The sequence below is a fragment of the Aquarana catesbeiana genome, linkage group LG03 (assembly GCF_042186555.1).
Source record: "Aquarana catesbeiana isolate 2022-GZ linkage group LG03, ASM4218655v1, whole genome shotgun sequence".
NCBI lineage: Eukaryota > Metazoa > Chordata > Amphibia > Anura > Ranidae > Aquarana > Aquarana catesbeiana.
The window spans coordinates 106,229,036-106,251,942 of record NC_133326.1 but is presented as its reverse complement, the minus strand read 5'-3'; the positions used below and the strand labels follow the sequence as shown (position 1 = coordinate 106,251,942).

Sequence of the window (22,907 nt, the reverse complement as noted above, 5' to 3'; positions counted from 1 at the left end):
AGCTAGGGTTTGATGAAAACTGCACGCTGTTTAGGGGTCAGTCATTGCACTGCCCTTGAACTCCTATATGCAAGATCTTGCACTGGGACAGATCCATTTTAGCATAAGTAGCAATTCAAAGCAAAAACTTACTTAGAATCACAGTGCCAATAAAGAGACTTGTCAGTACTTTCACAATCCAGAAGGTTCTCTGTAAATAAGGAGTGTTAGCAGTTGTATCATAAATACACATGTTATAAAAGAAAATACATTTACTACAGCAAATGCTTTATGACAAGTCTAAAATTCCCTATAGGTGACAAATGGTAGACTAAAATATTATAATTATTGGTAGCTGTAAATGTAGTCAAGTACTAATGTTTAAATTTTCATGTTTTGCAAGAGGAAAGATCATGTGAACACACCATGGCTACATTATGAGGGTAATTAATGATTAAGGTATACGTTTTAAGAGCTATTTAGAACTAACCCTATTTGAATAAAAAGGTGGTATGTTGTATGTGTGTGTGTAGAAATAGTATTTTCTTTCATACTGCATTGCCACTGCCAACCCTTTTAGCAATTTCCTCCAACTGCAGTTTATTTATATTCTTCGCATACTCTAGCTGGGTAGATGGTTCTTTAGTTATGTCATAGGTAGGTATGGCTGTTTTTTTTTCTTTTCTGCACTAGAAAATGCTGGTCTCTAAAAGGTCACAAAGAAAACAATTGTTATATGTTCATACTTACCACCTCTGATCATACTAGAACAAAGGTGGCAGGTGAGGAGCACTGCTGGGCAGAGATCTGCATTTTTCCTCACCAGAGCTCTCTGTCAGTCTGTGCACTTCTCTGCACTGCGATTGAACTCTGGTGCATAGAAATTAAAGTAAAGTTAAAAAAAATAATCAAAAAATAATAATGAATGGTAAAAAGTGCCTTGTGTGTGTAATGTGTGTGTAATGTAAACTAGTCCTAAAGGTCTCATGTGACTGTAGTTAATCTTTTTATTGTTATTTTATTTGTTATTATTGTTATATTATTGTTATTATTGTTATTTATTGTTATATTTTATTGGTATTATTGTTTTGTTATTTGTTGCACAACAGTACATAATATGTTAATGCTACTTAAAGAGTTAGTTCACTACTAGCTCACTACTACTCACCTTCATCATCAAAAAAGCAAGCTCTCAAGCTGAGCTCAGAGCTACTGCATCAGGGAAAGAAAAAGCATGTACAGTAGGATGTTTGAATCAGAAAGCAAGCTCACTCCTGTGATGGTGAAGGTGAACATTAATGACTAGTGACACTAATTTACTTATCAACCTCCTAGTATTCTAGTCATGCTTTGAGAGGTATGTAAATTACCTACACCTATAGCAAGGGCATTATTCAACTTTAGTCAGAGCTGCACAGTTTGTTTTTATTGATAAACACCCCTTATCTGAATAGGCAATTTTTTTTGTAAAGGTGAAATAACCCTTTAAATAAATACATAAATACTAATTATACAGGCTTATATATTTCTAATTATACAGGCGTATAGATTTCCTATTCCAATATCCCACAGAAGAATAATGCAAACTATAATACTGGCCATACACTATATGAAAAATCATCCGAAATTTGGTCATTTAGACAGTTGGTTTGTTTTTCGGTCAGTTAATGGGCACAAATCGGTAATCATTTGGGAAGTTTTTGAGCCGAAAAAATGAAGGACAAGTTTGGAAATTTTCTACCGAACTAACGATAAATTGAAAGGTTAATGTATTTCCCATCCAAACTGTTTGCACTAGGTATATGTAAAAAAAAAAAAACCTAAAACAGATTAATTTAGGTCCATTGAACAATTTATCAGTCATTACATGATGCACTATCATTTGCTCTCACGGCCGAATGTTTGTTTTTCGAAAATGGGTTTGAACGATATTTCATATAGTGTATGGTCAGCATAAGTCTCCTTTAGCCTAAAATGGCAGGTATAATGGAAAGCACAGCAAAACCTAAAGTGGTTGTAAAGGCCGAAGGTTTTTTATCTCAATGCATTCTATGCATTAACCACTTATGGACCACCCACCGTTGTTATACGGCGGCTGTTTGAAGGAGGATATTGTTGTTATGGCAGCAGCTAGCTGGCATAACCCAGGTATCCCGTCTTCAGCGGGCGGTCCGCTACAGGATAAAAGGGGTCTCTGCGGTGGATTGCCGTGAGATCACTTTTATCCGTGGCGGGAGAGGTGGCCCCCCCTCCCGCCGTGATCTGGTGCCCTCCGCCGCTTACCGGAGCCGTCAGCAGCGGCGGAGGCGATCGCGTCTGTTCTCCTGTCAGGTATGGAGACGAGTGAGGAGAAGATGGCCCCCACCCTCCTCCATACAATTTCTGGGCGGAAGCGACGTCAAAACGTGACTTCCGCCCACAGCTCTTAAAGGGCCATTTTTTTAAAATAATTTTTTTAAATTACAATTTTTTATTTATTGCATTTTAGTCTAAATATGAGATCTGAGGTCTTTTTGACCCCATATCTCATATTTAAGAGGTCCTGTCATGCTGTTTTCTATTACAAGGGATGTTTACATTCCTTGTAATAGGAATAAAAGTGACAATTTAAAAAAAAAAAAACAGTGTAAAAATAAAAAGTAAAAAGGTAAAATAAATAAAAATAGAAAAAAAAAATTTAAACTCGCCCCGTCCCGACGAGCTTGTGTGCAGAAGCGAACGCATACGTGAGTAGCGCCCGCATATGAAAATGATGTTCAAAACACACATGTGAGGTATCGCCACGATCAGTAGAGTGAGAGCAATAATTCTAGCCCTAGACCTCCTCTGTAACTTAAAACATGCAACCTGCAGAATTTTTTAAACGTCGCCTATGGAGATTTTTAAGGGTAAAAGTTTGTCGCCATTCCACGAGCAGGCGCAATTTTGAAGCATGACATGTTGGGTATCAATTTACTCGGCGTAACATTATCTTTCACAATACAAAAAAAATTGGGCTAACTTTACTGTTGTCTTATTTTTTAATTCAAAAAAGTGTATTTTTTCCAAAAAAAAGTGCGCTTGTAAGACTGCTGCACAAATACGGTGTGACAGAAAGTATTGCAATGACCGCTATTTTATTCTCTAGGGTGTTCGAAAAAAAACTGTATAATGTTTGGGGTTTCTAAGTAATTTTCTAGCAAAAAAACAGTTTTTAACTTGTAAACAACAAATCTCAGAAAGAGGCTCGGTCCTTAAGTGGTTAAGATAAAAAACCTGTGTGCAGAAGGCCCCCTCAGTCCCCCCTAATACTTATCTGAGCCCCATCTAGATCCAGCAATGTTGCAGCAGCGTCTCGACTGCCTGGGACTCCCCTTCTCATTGACTGTGACAGTAGCATGGCGCCATTGGCTCCTGCTGCTGTCAATCAAGGTCAGTCAGCTAATGATAAAATAAAGGGGGCGGGGCCGGGCCACAGCTCCATGTCTAAATGGGCACACAGAGCTGTGGCTCGGCTTGGGTGCCTCTATAGCAAGCTGCTTGCTATGGGGGCACTCAACAGGAGTGCCGAAGGGGGACCCAAGAAGAGGAGGATCCGGGCTGCTCTGTGCAAAAACATTTCACAGAGGAGGTAAGTATAACATGTTTGTTATTTTTATCTAAAAAAAAGACTTTACAATCACTTTAAAGTAAACCTGTCACAAGATAAATATGGGAGCTGCCATTATTAACCTACAGTACTTCTGGAAATTCTAGTTGTCTGGTGGCACAGATAGAAAATAGTAATCACAATTTTTCTTACCAATTTTCCTCTGATTCCAGGCAATATAATAATAAAAGTGGCTGCAGTGATCATACATATAATGATGATTTCAACAATTTTTGTGTCAAAAAGAAAAGGTGTCCTGGGTCGGAGGTAAAATGGGAAAACAGATTCATGCATGATGACTTTCTGCAGCGCATGAAACCTGAAAAATTGGAACAACAAATAAAGGTTAATGTAATAAAAATGTGTTCATGGTTCTTCTGAAATTCATAGAGCAGATGGTTCCAATCTGAATCAGCTTGAGATACATATCTAATGGTACTGGTACACTATTTAGCAAAATACATAATTAAATAGCAGGTGGGAATGAGCCAGGCTAATCTAAAAAATATTTTTTCAAGGCTGTCACTAATGCCATATATTTTAACCACTTACAGACTGGGCCATAGCTGAAAGACGGCTACAGCACGGTCGGATAACTCTGGGAGGGCATACTATAACGTCCTCCCAGAATCGCGCCCACGCGCCATCTGGGGAGCGCACCCAGGAATGTCCATGACCATCGGTGCTTCCAGACCCTGTGTGTCACAGATCGAGGTAAAGGGACAATGACAGCGGCCCTTTACCATGTGATCACTCTGTCCAATGACGGAGTGATCACTTGTAAACAAACCGAAGCATGTCTGGTTTGGCTCCTTCCCGCTCCTCACGCTGATCGGTACAGCGTGTGAGGAGAGGAAAGAGACTGTGCAGTAACATTGTGGGCTGGATCTGAAGTGCCCACAGCACTGAACTGTGCCCATCCCTGGCTCATCCATGCATTCCGTGGCTCATCCATCCACATTCATGCTCATCCTTGCTCCATCCCTGGCTCATCCATTCACATTCATGCTTATCCATGCTCCATCCCTTGCTCATCCATCCATATTCATGCTCCATCCCTGGCTCATCCACCCATATTCATGCTCCATCCCTGGCTCATCCATCCACATTCATGCTCCATCCCTGGCTCATCTATCCACATTTATGCTTATCCTTGCTCCATCCCTGGCTCATCCATCCTCACCCATCCCCATCCATGGCTCATCCATGCCACATCAGTGATCATCCGTGCCACATCAGTGATTATTCGTGTCACATCAGTGATCATCCGTGTCACATCGATGCCTCATTCGTGCCACATCAATGCCACATCAGTGATCATCTGTCCCACATCAGTGCTCATCCATGACACATCCGTGCCACATCCATGCCGCATCAGTGCCCAGCTGTACCACATCAGTGATCATCCGTGTCACATCCATGCCACATCAGTGATCATCTGTGCCACATCAGTGATCACCCATGCCACATCAGTGCTCATCTGTCCCACATCAGTGCTCATTTGTGCACATACATACCACGTCAGTTCTCATTCATGCCACATCAGTGCTCATCCATGCCACATCAGTGCTCATCCATGCCACATCAGTTCTCATTAGTGCTCATCCATGCCACATCCATGCCACTACAGTGCCCGTCAGTGCCTCACAAAAGTGTAATAGCTAGTCAAATTAGATTTGAAATGTAAGTCCTTAGAACACCTGATGGTGCACCCTGCATGTTGGGCCTCTGTATGTGGCCAGACTGTGTAAAACTCAGAAATGTGGTATTGCTATAAAAAAAAAAATTATTTTTTTTACACGTTTTCCAAAAATGTGTTGGAAAAAATGACATGTTCAAAAAGACTCATTATGCCTCATAGCATATACGACTATAAAGAGCAAGGAGCTAGTGAGCAACAAGGGGGGGTGAGGGTTTTGGCACTGTAGATGAAGCACATAGTTGCAAATCAGGGGGACCAGCCGTGTGCATCACAACTCCCAGACAATGCAATGACCAGACGGCCCCACAAACAGACTGAACACCAGCTAACAAAGACGGTTGGAGTATTCTAACATAGATGATAAAAATGAAATAAAAATAAAGCCAGTGGGAGTTGACCAGAATTGGTTGAGGGTATAATGTGTCATGATTCCGCTAGTAAAGTAAGATAAAACCTTAATTAAGCAGGTCTTTGTATCACCAGTGTTATTACTTATTCTATTAGCATTGCAATGTGATTTTATTAATCTGTATGTTAACTACTGTATGTATAACAGTGTTACTACCTATTCTAACTGCCTGTCAAGTGATAATAGTAATTTGTACGTTTACCACTGTATGTGATTCATTAAACGTTTTATTAACACACCAATTATTGATTTACAACCATGTGCTTCGTCTAAAGTCCCCCCCCCTTGTTGCTCACTAGCTCCTTGCTCGCTTGCTTCTTTATAGTCACATTGATATGGATGGAAATACACAACCTTACCAGGCTGTAATTTCACTCAAAGTCCCAAAATCCCCCCCCTTTTTGCCCTTCATTCTCATAGAATATATGTTGGTGTTTGCTTTACATAATGGGGTCATTTTTTTATGTTTTCATTGTCCTGGTGCTCCAGGGCCTTCAAAAGTGTAAGAGGTAGTCTAGAAATTGTGTGTAATTTATGTCTCTAGAACGCCTGATGGTGCTCCCTGCATGTTGGGCCTCTGTATGTGGCCAGGCTGTGTAAAAGTCTTACACATGTGGTATTGCCATACTCAGGAGTAGTAGAATGTATTTTAGGGTGTAATTTGTGGTATGCATATGCTGTGTGTGAGGAAAAAAAATCTTCATGTTGCAAAGAATTGTGGGAAAAAATTACAACTTTAAAAAACTCACAATGCCTCTTACTAAATACCTTGGACTGTCTACTTTCTAAAAAGGTGTCATTTGGGGGGTATTTGTACTGTCCTGGCTTGATAGGGTCTCAAAAAATGAGATGGGCCGTCAGTACATCAGGTGAGATCAGGTGTGGTCAATTTTCAATGATTGGCACCATAGCTTGTAGACTCTATAACTTTCACAAAGACCAAATATGCACTTATTTGGGTTATTTTTACCAAAGATATGTAGCAGTATAAGTTTTGGACACATTTTATGAAGAAAAATTACTAATTTGCAAAACTTTATAACAGAAATGAAGAAAAATGTATTTTTTTACAAAATTTTGGATCTTTTTTCATTTATAGCGCAAAAAATAAAAAACCCAGTGGTGATAAAATACCACCAAAAGAAAGCTCTATTTGTGTGAAAAACAGGACAAAAATGTCACATGGGTACAGTGTTGCATGACTGAGTTATTGTCATTCAAAATGTGAGAACACTGAAAGCTGAAAATTGGCCTAGTTAGGAAGGGGGTTTAGGAACCCAGTGGGCAAGTGGTTAATGATGCAAAACATCTTTTTATTGAAAAAGACAAATATTAAAAAAAAACTGAGAACAGCCTCCTGTTACAGCTGATACTCATAACCAAGCCAAGAATTTGGCATGAAAACTGTAGCAACTACTTCAGATTTGAGATCAAAGTAGCAGAGATGTTTGCCAGCTCACAAATGAAGCTACATGTTTTACATTTTTGCATGATTTAGAAGGTATCTCAGTTCAGCTGAGAAGGCCATCACTTAACCAGTAGGGCAATGTCATATTAGCAATCTAAGTGCTAACAAATCACCAGCAATTGTCTTGCTTAAGAGAATGCTTACCTGTTCCTGTTCACTAGCCAAAACACTGCATAGTAATTTTCATTTCAGTTTACATTCAACTCGACCTGTTCTGTAATATTGAAGAAACTCTGTAGCATACCAAACAATGGTACCATAACTTTCACACCTCATTTTGCGCTTGGAAAATCAACATTTGCACATTTTGTGGTGCTTATGTTCCGGCGTCCTAAGGTGTGAATATAAATGCTGGGGTGTCCTCTTGATGCTCTAGGAACTGAAGAAGTGGCTTGATAAGTTACGCAACATCTTCAACACTATGGAATAAGTTAACATGGATGCGACTACTACTAGAGATACCATGACCTTAACATATGAGAACCTTCGCGGGCATACTGAAGGATCTTGCTCTGAATCAACGAGGGAGCAGGGAAAGAACGATACCTTAATGGATTGGCACCATCGGTAGATGGGGAGGGTTTCTTATTGCTCTCTAAGAGATTGTTAGTGTGACCCTTATAGATCATATAACAAAACAGTTGAGAAGCCTACACAAATAGGATCACAAGTTAAAGCATAGCATTTAGCAAAAAGTTTCTAGTAGTTAATACTTATGCTACACATATTGACAAAGTATTAACTGCTATAAACTTCTTGACTTGTTTCATAGTTTCTTAACTGCTGCTTCCACAATATAAAAAGGATCAGCAGTTTAAAAATGTAAAACAAATAAAAATAAAATTTACCAATTTTACATTACAGTTTTCCTTTTAAAGCATCTGGCATGTTTTAAAACCTTTATGGACATTCTGATTAGAACATCTGATCTGGGCTTAGTTGGATTACATTTCTTAATAACTGTTTGTTTCTTATAGATCTTCTTGACTTCTATTTCATTAAAAAAGCATTTATTGTTCTGACACTATATGGTGCTGATAGTGAAAAGTGATAAAGAAATTGTATGTATTTGTAAAGTACTTATTATCAAATGACTTGATTTAATTAACAATATACTGTATTTTCTAACTGAGTCATCTTCCTTTCATTTTCTATGTCCTTGAATTTAATCCATCCTACTTCCCATCAGACCACACCTGTATGTGTCAGTGATTAATAAGAGGCACACTCACCGCATCAGACTTCATAAGGGTGTTGTGTAGGTGATAGAGCATCTGTTTACTAAGTGATTGCAATACCACTCACACTGCAGGTCGTAATAAGCTGAAATTGTTTTGTAGCATATTGTAATCCATGCAAACTTCCCTTTACTTTGTAGAGTGTAATGTTTCAGCCTGAGGCTGGGTTCACACATTTGCAAATTGGATGCGGATTTCCCCGCATCCAATTTGCATGACAGGCGAGTGTGACTGGCTCTCAATGGAGCCGGTTCACACAGGTCCGGGGCAGCTGCGGTCCGCATTCAAAAATGGTCCTGTGCGTCTTTGAGTCCGATTCAGGTGCGAATTCAGGCAAAAATTTGGACCTAAATCACACCTAAACATGTGAACAGACACGCACTGGACCCCAGGCACGAACACGCGGCCGCACATATGTGAACCCGGCCTCATGACATGTGAATCATATTGTGAATAAAAATTCATGGTGCAAAGAAACAAAATACTATATTTTAAAATTAAAATTCTCCCTGGGTGAAGAGAGGTGACCGCACTCCAGGGAGTTAAAGATCCAAAATGCTTTATTATAAATCCTTCAAATTTAAATGTACAGACAAGCACAGATCAACAAGTAGGGAATAGCACTGACGCGCTTCACACACGAATGCGCTTAAGAATAATCAATGCTATTCCTTACCTGTTGATCTGTGCTTATCTTTGCATTTGGATTTTATGGATTTATAAAAAAGCATTTTGGATCTTTCACTCCCTGGAGTGTGGTCACCTCTTTTCACCCATTAGATGTTCTCCAGCTGTGAACTGGACTGGCACCCTGCCAATTGGAAGTGGTTTGTGTATCCAGTATGAAGCCGTGGTGCACTGAGAGTACTGGTGTGCATCTATATACTTATGGTTAATGTTGTATGCTGGTTGCAGTAAGTCTTTTGTTTATAATTGCTTTGATTTGGTTGCTGGTTAATTTCCTAGGAAAGGAACCCCCTCTGTTCACAGAGGCCCTGTCCTGAGTGGAGGCACTGCCAACTCTATTATTAAACCCACTCTTCCACTTAGCTTCTGGAAATTCCAGTGTCTGCTAAATGCTCTAAATCATTATAAGAATGAACACTTCCTCATTATACAGACTAATTATACTCAGGGAGTAGTTTTTATTTGCCTGTAATTTCACTATGGACATTTACATTTTCATGTACTGATCAACTAACATAAATAGGATTGTTTGAGCACAGGTCACAATACTGTGGTATGAAGTTAAAGGACTTCATTGCAAAGGGGCAGGGCAGCAACCTTTGTTAACCGCTTGCCGACCAGCCGCCACTGTTTTACTGTGGCAGAATGGCACGGCTGGGCGAAACAACGTTACCTTACGTCGCTTTGCCTTTTGGTCATTAAGGGTGTGCGGCACCGGTTCTTTCAGGGGATTAGAGACAGATCGTATGTTTATACTATGTATGTACACCAATTTCTCTCTCCTCCTAGATAGTCCCACCCCCCTACAATTAGCACACAGAGAGGGAACACAGTTAACCCCTTGATCGCCCCCTAGTGTTAACCCCTTCCCTGCCAGTGACATTTATACAGTAATCAGTGCATTTTTATAGCACTGTTCGCTGTATAATTGTCAATGGTCCCAAAAATGTGTCAAAAGTGTCCGATATGTCCGCCGCAATATTGCAGTCCTGATAAAAATCGCAGATCACCACCATTGCTAGTTAAAAAAAAAAAAAAATAATAAAAATGCCATAAATCTATCCCCTATTTTGTAGACGCTATAACTTTTGCACAAACCAATCAATATACGCATATTGCAATTTTTTTTTTTTTTACCAAAAATATGTAGAAGAATACATATTAGCCTAAACTGAGGAATTTTTTTTTTTGACAAAAAATTTGGGATATTTATTATAGCAAAAAGTAAAAGATGTGTTTTTTTTTTCGAAATTCTCGCTCTTCTTTTGTTTAAAGCGCAAAAAATAAAAACCGCAGAGGCAATCAAATGCCACCAAAAGAAAGCTCTATTTGTGGGAAAAAAGGATGTCAATTTTGTTTGGGTACAGCGTCGCACGACCGCGCAATTGTCAGATAAAGCGACGCAGTGATGTATCGCAAAAAATGGCCTGGTCATTGAGCAGCCAAATCTTCCGGGGCTGAAGTAGTTAAAGTCTCAAATATATAGAGAATGGTATATTCATTGACAGCCTTTTCTACTGTATTATAACAAGCGCTGCAGCACTGACATTGATACTGACATGCAGTGACCTTCAACACTTCTCTACATCACAGGGGTCCCTCTGTAGTGAAAGAACAGGCTATAAGTCAGTTTGTGAAACAGTAACTCCATTGAATTAATAAACCAAAAGAGTCGCACTAATCAAGAATAGTGAAACAGACATAAAACTAAAATCTTAAAACACTATGAATCTCTGAAGTGTAAAGATATCTATATAATACATATAATTACTTATAAAGAGAAAAGTAATTCATGAAATAAAGTCTCTGAAAGATAGCAAATGAAACAACTTCTATAACGGTAGAAATCCAGAAGGATGAAAAGGACTCTCAGAGCTTTCACCACCACCAAGGGAAAGAGATGGAGCTCTCCGTGTGGCAATCACCTGAAGGAATGGAGACTCTTACCAGAAGGAGTGGACCTCCTGTTGTAGCGAGGTCACACACGCCTGCATATACTGTATAGCCCTCTGCAGGGAGATGAGTCTTGGTTCTAGGGTGCACAGGCAGACTAAGGGCGTCCTCAATGTGTGGCCACTGTCCGTCTCCCTTCCTCGAAAGCGCAATCTCCCAAGTTGGCACGGAGCATATAGAGGAACAAAGGCTCCAATAGTGCATTATTTTTTTTAAAACACTGGTTTATTGTATAAAATCTCTATTTGGATGTACAAACATCATGAAAAACACTTGCTGGCAATAAAATTCTAAACACCCGCACTTCTGGGGTCACGTGGGGCGTGATGATGTCAGCATGTAGCTCCGCCCGACATATTTCGTCATATGTGACATCTTTCAGGGCACATATGACAAAATATATTTTTTATATAGATATTGTTACACGTCAGCGATTCATAGTGTTTTATGTCTGTTTCACTATTCTTGATTAGCGCGACTATTTTGGTTTATACATTTTTTGCACATGACTATAACGCATGTTTGTGTCGCTGCTTTTTTTCTCACAGGATTTTTCACAGTTACTATTATTAGCATATACGACTTCTATAAATCCATTGACTATTTTAAAAATACTCAGGAATATCAGTTTCCACTGCCTGAGGTGTCTTATTGATTACAAACACATACAGTTTAACTGTATTATTGCAAATGAATACATACATATTAAGTGTTTTGTCTTACATTTTTAAAATTGATGTAAAGGACCCTATTTTTTTTTTTTATCTCAAATGTGAAAATGTAGGTCAGTACACTGAGGCTGGGTACACACTGTAAGTTATTTCTTGAGGGCTAAACAAATAAAAAACAAACTGATCACTGTACTAACAAAAAACAATGTTAGTGCGGCAATCTTCCTCGCTGAGCTATTGTATTCTGACAGGGACCTCCCAGATGCCAGAACACACTGATCAGCTGATCGGTTGCTGGTTTTCCAGTATCCTTGCTTGACAGAAGGCAGCTGTGAGACCTGCTTTTGTCAGACAGGGAGATGTACACAAAAGTAGGCCCATCCCTGCCGTACAGACCATTTTTGGTAATTTTTTTTGGTCCATGTGTACCCAGCCTAAGAATGTAACATGTGAAAAATTGTTTCTCCTACAGATTTTGGGGAACAGCTGGGTTACATAAGAAAAATGTGCTTTGAACATCCCAAACTGATGACATTGACTGAAAGAGACGTTAGGGGAAGCATTACTTGCACATCTATTTTAATAAATTGCAATCGTTCTAACAATTCTAATGTTTGCAGATGCTACATAGGATAACAAAGTGACATGAACCAAAGTGCATTAATTGTCTTACAATAAATGAAGAGAAAAATATAATCTAATTTAAAATAGAAGTATGTTTTGTTTTGTTTTTTTTTACATTCATACTTACCTAGGTGGATGCTGCATCTGTCCCCCGCCACCTCTTCACTGAGAACTGAGCCACCGAACACCGCAGATGGCTCGGTTCTCTCACCTCCCCGAGCGGAGAGCTGCTGCCTGTCAGTAAGCATCTCTCCTGCTCTGCTCCGCCACGCTCATTGGAGCGCTGAGCTGTGAATGGGTGGGGAGCGACCCTCTCAGTGGCTCTCTGAGAGGCTGAGGCAGACATCAGTCCAGGCACCTGGCAGATCCAGACTTCCATTGTCGGGATGACGCGGTGCCTGGACTGATTCCAGTGACGTCAGTGAAGAGCGGACTTCAGACGGCCCTTCCTGCTGAAAACAGGTCACAGGAGTGCAAACGAATTATACTCCTGTGACCCTTAGGAGAAGTCCAGCCAAACAAGCTCAGGCTGGACTTCTCCTTTAAGGAAAATTCAACTTAATAATACAGGCAATGTTAAAAATCCTAATGATGCTCAATATGTCATCTTTCCAATGTTGAAACATTTTATCCCAATCATATATGCTAGAGATTCGGATCTAATGACATTACTCAATCATCCTCTCTCTTTTTGGAAAATCAGTTAATTAATTAGTTTTCATTTCATTCGTTGTTGCGCAAATCTTTTTGTATATGAAATGAGCCAGTTATTATGCAAGTTCTCAAATCCCCATCAGCCAGGATGAAAATTTGTTCTGACAGGCTTGCCTATCTAATAATGTGATACTATGAGCATAGGTTTTGTATGCAAGAATGAAACTATGTACATTCACCACATATTTAATTTATGATAAACTATAAGAAAACATTGTATTTATGTAGTTTATATAAGGCTCCGTTCACATCTGAGCCATGCGAATCATAGGTGGAATCGCCACAATCCTGCCCGCGATTCGAAATAGCGGCAAATCGCAGGACGCCTGTGCGATCCCCGTCACTTCCTATGGCACCCTAATCGTAGCACGATTTTTTGCCACGATTTGCGCCATGACAAATCGCAGTAAAATCGGGCAAACAGAATCGCGGGACCTTGACGACCAAAAGAAGTACAAGAACTTGTACTAAGGCTGCATTCACTGTTCAGCGATTTGAATCGCGGGCAGATTTGCTGCAAATCTGCCCGTGATTTGAAAGCGCCGATGTGTGATTGACAAATCGCGGGACTCGCATTTGAGATGCCATTCATTTGAATGACACCTCTAATCGCAGTACGGGTCCGTTGCACGATAAATCGCGCTGCAATTGCGGCAACCCCCACCGCGGGAAGCATGGGCGACATGCTTCCCGCGATGCGGGTTGCCACAACTGCAGTGCAATTTGTCGCGCAACAGACCCGTACTGCGATTAGAGGTGTCATTCAAATGAATGGCATCTCAAATGCGAATCCTGTGATTTGTCATTCACACATCAGCGCTTTCAAATCGCAGGATAACTATGAATAAGAAAAGGTATAAAAGTAGGGGTGTGCACAGCCTGAACCGATCATGTGCTGATTCCCATTTCCCAATGTAATGGAAGCTAAAGCCTGCCAGGTTCATATTTCACCTTGCTCCCACTTAACATCATGCTATGATTTACCAGCATCCAACTGCAGCAAGCTTTTTAATTTGCTTAATGATTTCCTGGAAAGAGCCACTTCTCCTCAAAGTGTTGTAAGAATCAAAACCCTAATTAAAAATGATGTCAAATTATGTTAAATAAACCTGACATTAATTTTAACATGTGACTATAGAAATATGAGATTTTCCAATGCTTGCTTTGTTTTTAAAACTAAAATCGCTTTATCATTTAATTATTATTAATTTTAAAGTGTATGTAAATCCTAACAATGAACTTCTTTGTTTGTGTCTGTTAAATATATAATTAAAAGAGTTAAATCTACTCAAGCACAAAAATACCTGTTTATCCTGCCAGAAATGCATTGCTGTCCTATGTCCTATGTTCCCTGCAGTCTTATCAAAAATACCATTGACATTGAAATCTTAAAGTGGTTGTAACCCTAAAAAAAAAAAAAAAAATAGGATCCTGTTCCTTTAAAGCATGCTTAAAAAGTATCGCTACCCCAGCCCGTAGTGCTTGTGCTATGTCATTTTTCCCTTCCCGGGGCTCAGGTAAGTAAAACTGGGGGCTGGGGACGGTCACTGCCAGGTGTTTTTTCACCTTAATGCGTAGGATGCATTAAGGTGAAAAAACACGAGGGTTTACAACCCCTTTAAATGCAGTTGCATGATCTTTATACATAAATAGAAGGGATAATGGCAATTAAACATTGTATGTTTAGTATCACTTTAAGTTGGCCACTGTGTAGTCCCCGGTATATTGGCAAAAATGTGATTCATGGGTTGTCCTGTTGACCACCTGCCACCCTACATCTTTTAACCTCCGTCCACCCGCGCTATAGCTGAAAGACGGCTACAGCGTGGGCCTTAATTTGCCGAGAGGACGTCCATAAATGCCTGGAGGGCTTTCCTGCAGGGCGCGCGACGTGCTCTGTGATCACCGAGTCTATGAGACTCGGCTGGTCACAGATCGGAGTAAGGGGCTATATCGGCCTCTTACCACATGCTCAGCTGTCAGCCAATGACAGCTGGTCACGTGATGTAAACAGAAGATCAGCAATCAGGTTTTTTTTCCCTCATGCTGATAGCGGGAGGGGAATAAAAGGCAGATCACTGGCTTCTGTCAGAGGGACACCAGTGCCACCTGCCAGTGTCCTTCAGTGCCACCTGCCAGTGCCACCTACCAGTGCCCAACAGTGCCACCTATCAATGACCACCAATGCTGCCAATCCATGCCCATTGTCTGAGAACACCCTGTTTTTTTATTTTTATTTTTCGCGTGGGGTTCCCCTAAAATCCAGCCTTGAAGGGCCTTGTATGGATTGGGGGGGGCTGTTTTTTTTTTCTGCATTTGTCATTGCCGGCATTTTTTTCTTTACACTCAGCTGTCAGTGGGGAAACCCGCTACGTTACGAATTTGAATCGTTCCGAAAATTTGGAATTTTAATATAAAATTAATAAACAAAACTAAACAAAACTAAATGGATTCTGAAACAAATCAACTAAAAGAAGTTAGTAACATAACAAATCTATGTGAAACAAAACAATATTTCGCTTTTGCACATGTCTACCTCCAGGCACCTTCATCTAATCCAGGGCCTTTAGGCACCCTCTTCCCTAGTCCAGGGCCTCCACACTTCCCCTGTCTTAGTCCAGGGCCTTCAGACACCCACTATCCTATTCCAGGACCTTCAGACACCCCTCTTCTAGTCCATGGCCTCCAGGCACCCTTTTTCCTTCCCCCCTCTTCATTTTGTGTTTGATTTGTGCTGGTTGTTAGGAGCTCATTCCTGCTGTGATGCCTCATGATGGCCCTTGGAGACCCCACCCTATAATATCAGGCGGGGGTCACCCAGTGACACCTTTTTTTGGTGTAGTATCCCCTTTCCCCTAAAATCTATACCAGACCTGAAGGGCGTGGTATGGATCGGGTGGGGACCCACGTGTGGGAAAGTGTGGTTAGGCCTCACAGCAAAGGTGGCGCTGTTCAGTAGCCGCCGTGCCATGTTCCTCTAAAGCCTCCATGGTGTCAAGTGTCATCAGGGGAGCAGCTGTCCGATTGCTACCTTGGCTGACCTCTGTGGCCAATAAATAGCACTGTCTCCCTTTGGGTGGTGCGCTTTTGGAAAGTAGTCGGGTTAGGGACAGAACACCCCATGGTCAGGGACAGGAGCGTAGTTACATAGTTAGTCAGGTTGAAAAAAGACACAAGTCCATCCAGTTCAACCAAAAAAAAAAAAACAAAAAAAAATGAAAAAAACAAAATAAATAAATAAATAAATAAAACAAAAAAAAAATCAAGGGAGGGGAGAGGTACCTGTGGAGGAGGGTCAGAATAGGGACTTTCTCTGTGTCTCTGGCAACAGCACATTCTTACTCAGGTTCCCCATTGCTTTTCTGCCTTCCAGCTGCCATCCAATGTCGGATGCTGTCGGGTGTCAACCATGTGCACGGAAATCCTCTGTATGGTTCATTGTAAGTACTTCGGCTCTGTGCAGCTGTGTATGCAGTCTTTGTTACACTTCGTCAATACCTACATGTTAATATACTTTGTTGCTACAATTGGTCTCTGTTTAAGTTCCCTTCCACTGCAGGCATCAAGCGCTGAGCCCTGCTCGTGCGCATGCCATTTAAAAAAAAATTATGTTCGCTCTTTTGTTTGCATTTTGCAGTCAGCAGGCAATCCCCCACTGACAGCAGGAATGATCATTGATAAGACGACCGACAGGTGCCAGCTCCTTAAAGTGGAACTTCACTCTCTCCATCAACATTGACTATTTTTAATACTTATGCTGTTAGCATTAGTAAATAGGTAATTATATTATATTTACTTGTTTTAAACTTCTTTTTTTCAATTTCTTCAGTTACTTCCTGGTTTCCAGGCCTAGGCAAATGATGTTGTACATCCCAGGAGTCTTCAGGGGGGAGGTGTTTTCTTAGCTAAACACACCCTCCTGTCTGCATACCTGAGCTAAGGGCAGATGGACTCTTGGAAGTAAATGCTACATGAATCATCAGCCCTTACTCAGGATGGCCATGGCCAGAAATGCTAGGGGGTGTTTTTCAAACTGGATTCTCAGCAAAATAAAGCATGGAGACATGGATGATGGGTGAGTTTGTTTTGAATATAAAAAAATATTTAACCACTTCAATACCAGGCACTTAGACACCTTCCCGCCCAGCCCAATTTTCACCTTTCAGCGCTGTTGCAATTTGAATGACAATTGCGCGGTCATGCTACACTGTACCCAAACAAATTTTTTATCATTTTGTTCCCACAAATAGAGCTTTCTTTTGGTGGTATTTGATCACCTCTGCGGTTTTTATTTTTTGCGCAACAAATAAAAAAAGACCGAAAATTTCGAAAAAAAACAAGTTTTTCTTTGTTTCTGTTAAATTTTTTTGTAAATAAGTACGCTTTCTCCTTCAATAATGGGCACTGATATGGCTGCGCTGATGGGCACTGATACGGCAACACTGATGGGCACCGATGAGGTGGCACCAATGAGGTGGCACTGATGAGGTGGCACTAACGGGCACTGATGATGGGCACTGATAGGCGGCACTGATGGGCACTGATAGGTGGCACTGATGGGCACTGATAGGTGGCACTGGTATGCGGCACTGATGGGCACTCATAGGTGGCACCGATGGGCACACATAGGCGGCACTGATGGGCACTTGTAGGTGGCATTGATTGGTATATATGGGTGGCACTGATGGGTACTTATGTGTGGCACTGATGTGTGGCACTGATGGGCACTGATAGGTGGGCACTGATGGGCACAGATGGGCACAGATGGGCACTGACAGGTGGCACCGATGGGCAATGACAGTTGGCACAGATGGGCAATGACAGGTGGCACTGAAAAAAGCATTGCTGGGCAGATCTGGGCATTGCTGGGCAGATCATGGACATAATAGTGCCAATCAGTGCCCATTTGTGGGCACTGATTGGCACATGTGGATGGCCATGGGGTACATACCTGGCCATCCACGTTGCCCCTTCCCTGGTGGTCCTAGTGGCATCCCTGGTAGTTCAGTGTGGTGATCTGAGGGGGGGCTGCGCTGATAAACAATCAGCGCAGACCCCCCCTGCCAGGAGAGCCGCCGATCGGCTCTCCTCTACTTGCGTCTGTCAGACGCGAGTGAGGAAGAGCCGATCAACGGCTCTTCCTATTGACAGCGCGATCAGCCGTGATTGGACACGGCTGATCACGTGGTAAAGAGCCTCCGCCGGAGGCTTTTTACCAAGATCAGTGTAGCGGTGTGTCAGACTGACACACCGCTCCACCGATCGCCGCGATGCGTGCCCCCGGGGGCGCGCTGCGGCATGTTATCCTGCTGGACGTCATGTGACGTCCAGTCAGGATAACAGAACCACTTCCCGGAACGTCAATCCGCTATAGGGCGGGCGGGAAGTGGTTAAATAGTGTTTTTGGTTTTTGGTGCTCAGTTGACGTGTAGTTCTGCTTTAACAACCAATGATTCATCCCTGGTGCTGACAGCAGGGATGAGTCACTGGTTGTTAGGACACTGGCAGGTGTTGGCTCCTTAAAACCACTTCAATACAGGACACTTATACACCTTCCTGCCCAGACCAATTTTCAGCTTTCAGTGCTGTCGCAGTTTGAATGACAATTGCGCGGTCATACAACACTGTACCCAAACTAAATTTTTATCATTTTGTTCCCACAGATAGAGCTTTCTTTTGGTGGTATTTGATCACCTCTGTGGTTTTTAGTTTTTGCTAAACAAATAAAATAAGACCGAAAATTTTGAAAAAAATAAAAGTTTTGCTTTTGTTTCTGTTAAAAAATGTTGTAAATAAGTAAGTTTTCTCTTTCACTGATGGGCACTGATAAGGCGGCACCGATGAGGTGACACAATGAGCGGGCACTGACGGGCACTGACGATGGGCACTGATATGCAGCATTGATGGGCACTGGTAGGCGGCACTGATATGCAGCACTGATGGGCATTGATAGGCGGCACCGATGGGCACTAATGGGTGGCACTGGGTGGCACTGGTGGGCACTGATAGGCAACACTGATGGGCACTGAAAGGCTGCAAAGATGGGTTCTTATGGGTGGCACTGATGGGCACTGATAGGTGGCACTGCTGGGCACTGATGGGCACTGATACGTGGCACTGATGGGCACTGATACGCGGCACTGATATGAGGCACTGATAGGCATCCCTGGTGGCACTGGCAGTGGTAGGCATTGTGAGTGGGCACTGATTGGCAGCTGCCTGGGCATTGATTGGCAGCTGCCTGGGCACAGATTAATATTTCCCTGGGGGTCTAGGGGGCATACCTGGTGGTCCTGTGTGGATGGCCATCCTGGTGGTCCTGGGCGGATTCCCTGGTGGTCCTGGGCGGCTTCCCTGGTGGTCCTGGGTGGGATCCGAGGGGGGCTGTGCTGATAAACAATCAGCACAGACCCCCCCTGTCAGGAGAGCAGCCGATCGGCTCTCCTCTACTCGCGTCTGTCAGATGCGAGTGAGGAAAAGCCGATCACCGGCTCTTCCTATTTACATCGTGATCAGCCGTGATTGGACACGGCTGATCATGTGGTAAAGAGTTTCCATCAGAGACTCTTTACCTAGATCGGTGTTGCGGGGTGTCAGACTGACACCCCGCAACAACGATCGCCACGATGCGTGCCCCCGGGGGCACGCAGTGGTTCAATAATCTGAGGACATCATATGACGCCCAGTCAGGATATTGAAACCACTTTGCCGCCGTCATTCTGCTATATGGCGGGTGGCAAGTGGTTAACAACCAACCTGGCTGATAGCAGGGTTAAGTCACAATAGTAAAACACACATTTGGCCTCATGCACACTGCTGCTGTTAAACTCAAGTTTTTGTGAGTTTAGGTATTTTTTATAACTGCCCTTAAACGCCCCTCTATGTTATACTATGTGTCCATGCACACATGGATGTTTTTAACAGTTTATCAGCAGGGGAGTTTATGGGCTAAAATCACATTCACGAGCAGTTCTTCTGACCACAAAAAAACGCTGAAAGCTGAAAAACGCTCATAAACGCACGACTCTAGGCACATTTAACACTTCAGCGTTTGTTTATTTCAATGACCAGAATAAATTAGAATTCTGGCCAATAAAATGAATAAACTCACAAACTCTAAACTCTGTTAAACTCTGATAAGCTCACCTAATCTGTTTTGAAAAAATGTAGCTTACATGAGTTTATAACACTGATTTTATCCTATCAGGAAAAGAAACCAGTGTGCATGAGGCCTTAAAGCGGTAGGAAGCACCACTTGGTGACTTGTACCTACAGGTAAGCTTATGCCGCATCTGGTTTGTCACTGCCGCGACCCACCGATCATTCACAGGAGACACGGAGCGGCGGTGTGCCTATATAAACAAGGCACACCGCCGATCTGTCAGTGAGGAAAAGAGAGATCTGTTTCAGCTAAACTGAAACACAATCTCTGTTTTCCTCCAGAATAACACTCCACAACCCCCACCCCCAGTTAGAAAGCACCTCCCTAGGACACACTTAACCCCTTGATCGCCCCCTAGTGTTAACCCCTTCCCTGCCAGTGTCATTTATACTGGGATCGGTGCATTTTTAGCACTGAACACTGTACTGGTGTTACTGGTAGGGATGAGCCGAACACCCCTCGGTTCAGTTCGCAGCAGAACATGCGAACAGGCAAAAAATTTGTTCGAACACGCGAACACCATTAAAGTTTCATAGTTGCATAGTTACATAGTTACATAGTAGGCGAGGTTGAAAAAAGACACAAGTCCATCAAGTCCAACCTATGTGTAATTATGTGTCAGTATTACATTATATATCCCTGTATGTTGCGTTCATTTAGGTGCTTATCTAATAGTTTCTTGAAACTATCGATGCTCCCTGCTGAGACCACTGCCTGTGGAAGGGAATTCCACATCCTTGCCGCTCTTACAGTAAAGAACCCTCTACGTAGTTTAAGGTTAAACCTCTTTTCTTCTAATTTTAATGAGTGGCCATGAGTCTTGTTAAACTCTCTTAAAGTCTATGGGACACGAACGTGAAAAATCAAAAGTGCTAATTTTAAGGGTTAATATGCAAGTTATTGTCATAAAAAGTGTTTGGGGACCTGGGTCCTGCCCCAGGAGACATGTATCAATGCAAAAAAAAGTTTTAAAAACGGATGTTTTTTCGGGAGCAGTGATTTTAATAATGCTTAAAGTGAAACAATAAAAGTGAAATATTTCTTTAAATTTCGTACCTGGGGGATGTCTATAGTATGCCTGTAAAGTGGCGCATGTTTCCTGTGTTTTGAACAGTCCCTGCACAAAATGACATTTCTAAAGGAAGTCATTTAAAAGTACTCGCGGCTATATTGAATTGTCGGTCCCGGCAATACAGATAAAAGAAGTAATTGAAAGAAACTGCATGGGATCCCCCCAGTCAATTACCAGGCCCTTTAGGTCTGGTATGAATATTAAGGGGAACCCCAAACCAAAATTTCAACAAGAAAAAATGCATGGGAATCCCCCAAAATTCCATACCAGGCCCTTCAGGTCTGGTATGGATTTTAAGGGGAACCCCGTGCCAAATTTAAAAAAAAAATGGCGTGGGTGTCTCCCCAAAAATCCATACCAGACCCTTATCCGAGCACGCAACCTGGCAGGCCACAGCAAAAGAAGGGGGGTGAGAGAGCGCCCCCCCTCCTGAACTGTACCAGGCCACATGCCCTCAACATGGGGAGGGTGCGTTGGGGTAGCCCCCCCCACAAGGGCCTCATCCCCACAACCCTTGCCCGGTGGTTGTGGGGGTCTGCGGGCGGGGGGCTTATCGGAATCTGGAAGCCCCCTTTAACAAGGGGACCCCCAGATGTCGGCCTCCCCCCTGTAACGGGGTACAAATTTACCCCTACCATTTCACAAAAAAAGTGTCAAAATGGTACAAATGACATGACACGGCTTGGGACAAGTCCTTTATTAAAAAATTAAAAAATAAAAATGTTCCACGAAGTCTTCTTCTCTCACTCCACCGACGGACCGAAAAAGAAAAAAAAAACATTTTGACAGTTCTTTTATAACTGAGGGCGGGGCCAAGCGGTGACATTCCTGGGTGACCCCACCCCCCATTAACGCACGGGGGCTTCCCTATGGCTTTCCCGTGGTGTCAGAGGGGGCGGGGCCACCCGTTTACAAAACCGTAGCCCTGCCCCCCTCTGATGCCCCGGGAAAGCCATAGGAAAGTCCCCGTGTGTCAGAGGGGGACGGAGTCACCCGGGAACGTCACCGGGTGGCTCCGCCCTCAGTAATAAAAGAACTGTCACCTGTGAGGATGCGTCATGCCACGGATGCCTCCCATGGAGGCGGGTCAGTCACGACTTGTTTTTTTCTTCCTTCTTTTTCAGTCCGTCGGCAGAGTGAGAGAAGAAGACTTTGTGGGACATTTTTATTTTTTTATTTTTTAATAAAGGACTTGTCCCAAGCCGTGTCTTGTCATTTGTACCATTTTGACACTTTTTTTGTGAAATGGTAGGGGTAAATTTGTACCCCGCTACCATTTCACACAGGGGGGAGGCCAGGATCTGGGAGTTCCCTTGGATAAAGGGGGCTTCCAGATTCCGATAAGCTCCCCGCCTGCAGACCCCCACAACCACCCGGCATCAACATGGGGACAAGTTGCTTTGGGGTAGCCTCCCCATGTTGAGGGCATGTGGCCTGGTACAGTTCAGGGGGGGCGCTCTCTCATCCCCCCTCTTTTGCTGTGGCCTGCCAGGTTGCGTGCTCAGATAAGGGTCTGGTATGGATTTTTGGGCGGACCCCCACGCCATTTTTTAAAAAATTTTGGCACGGGGTTCCCCTTAAAACCCATACCAGACCTGAA

At 42.6% G+C, this 22,907-nt stretch overlaps 1 protein-coding gene across 2 annotated transcripts in view; it reads right to left on the bottom strand.

Moving 5' to 3' along the window:
* Window positions 1-22,907, bottom strand: part of LOC141131528 (dual oxidase maturation factor 1-like) — a 68,043-nt gene that overhangs the window by 30,764 nt on the left and 14,372 nt on the right. Inside the window, exons 2-4 of one of the 2 annotated variants that reach the window (XM_073618899.1) lie at window positions 7,331-7,565; window positions 3,761-3,926; window positions 133-190 (exon numbers count right to left, since the gene is read on the bottom strand). In XM_073618899.1, coding sequence (XP_073475000.1) covers window positions 133-190; window positions 3,761-3,901 — 199 coding nt within the window. In that variant the 5' untranslated portion in view covers window positions 3,902-3,926; window positions 7,331-7,565. The remainder of the gene's footprint in view (window positions 1-132; window positions 191-3,760; window positions 3,927-7,330; window positions 7,566-22,907) is intronic. The other variant, XM_073618898.1, reaches the window with a different exon arrangement.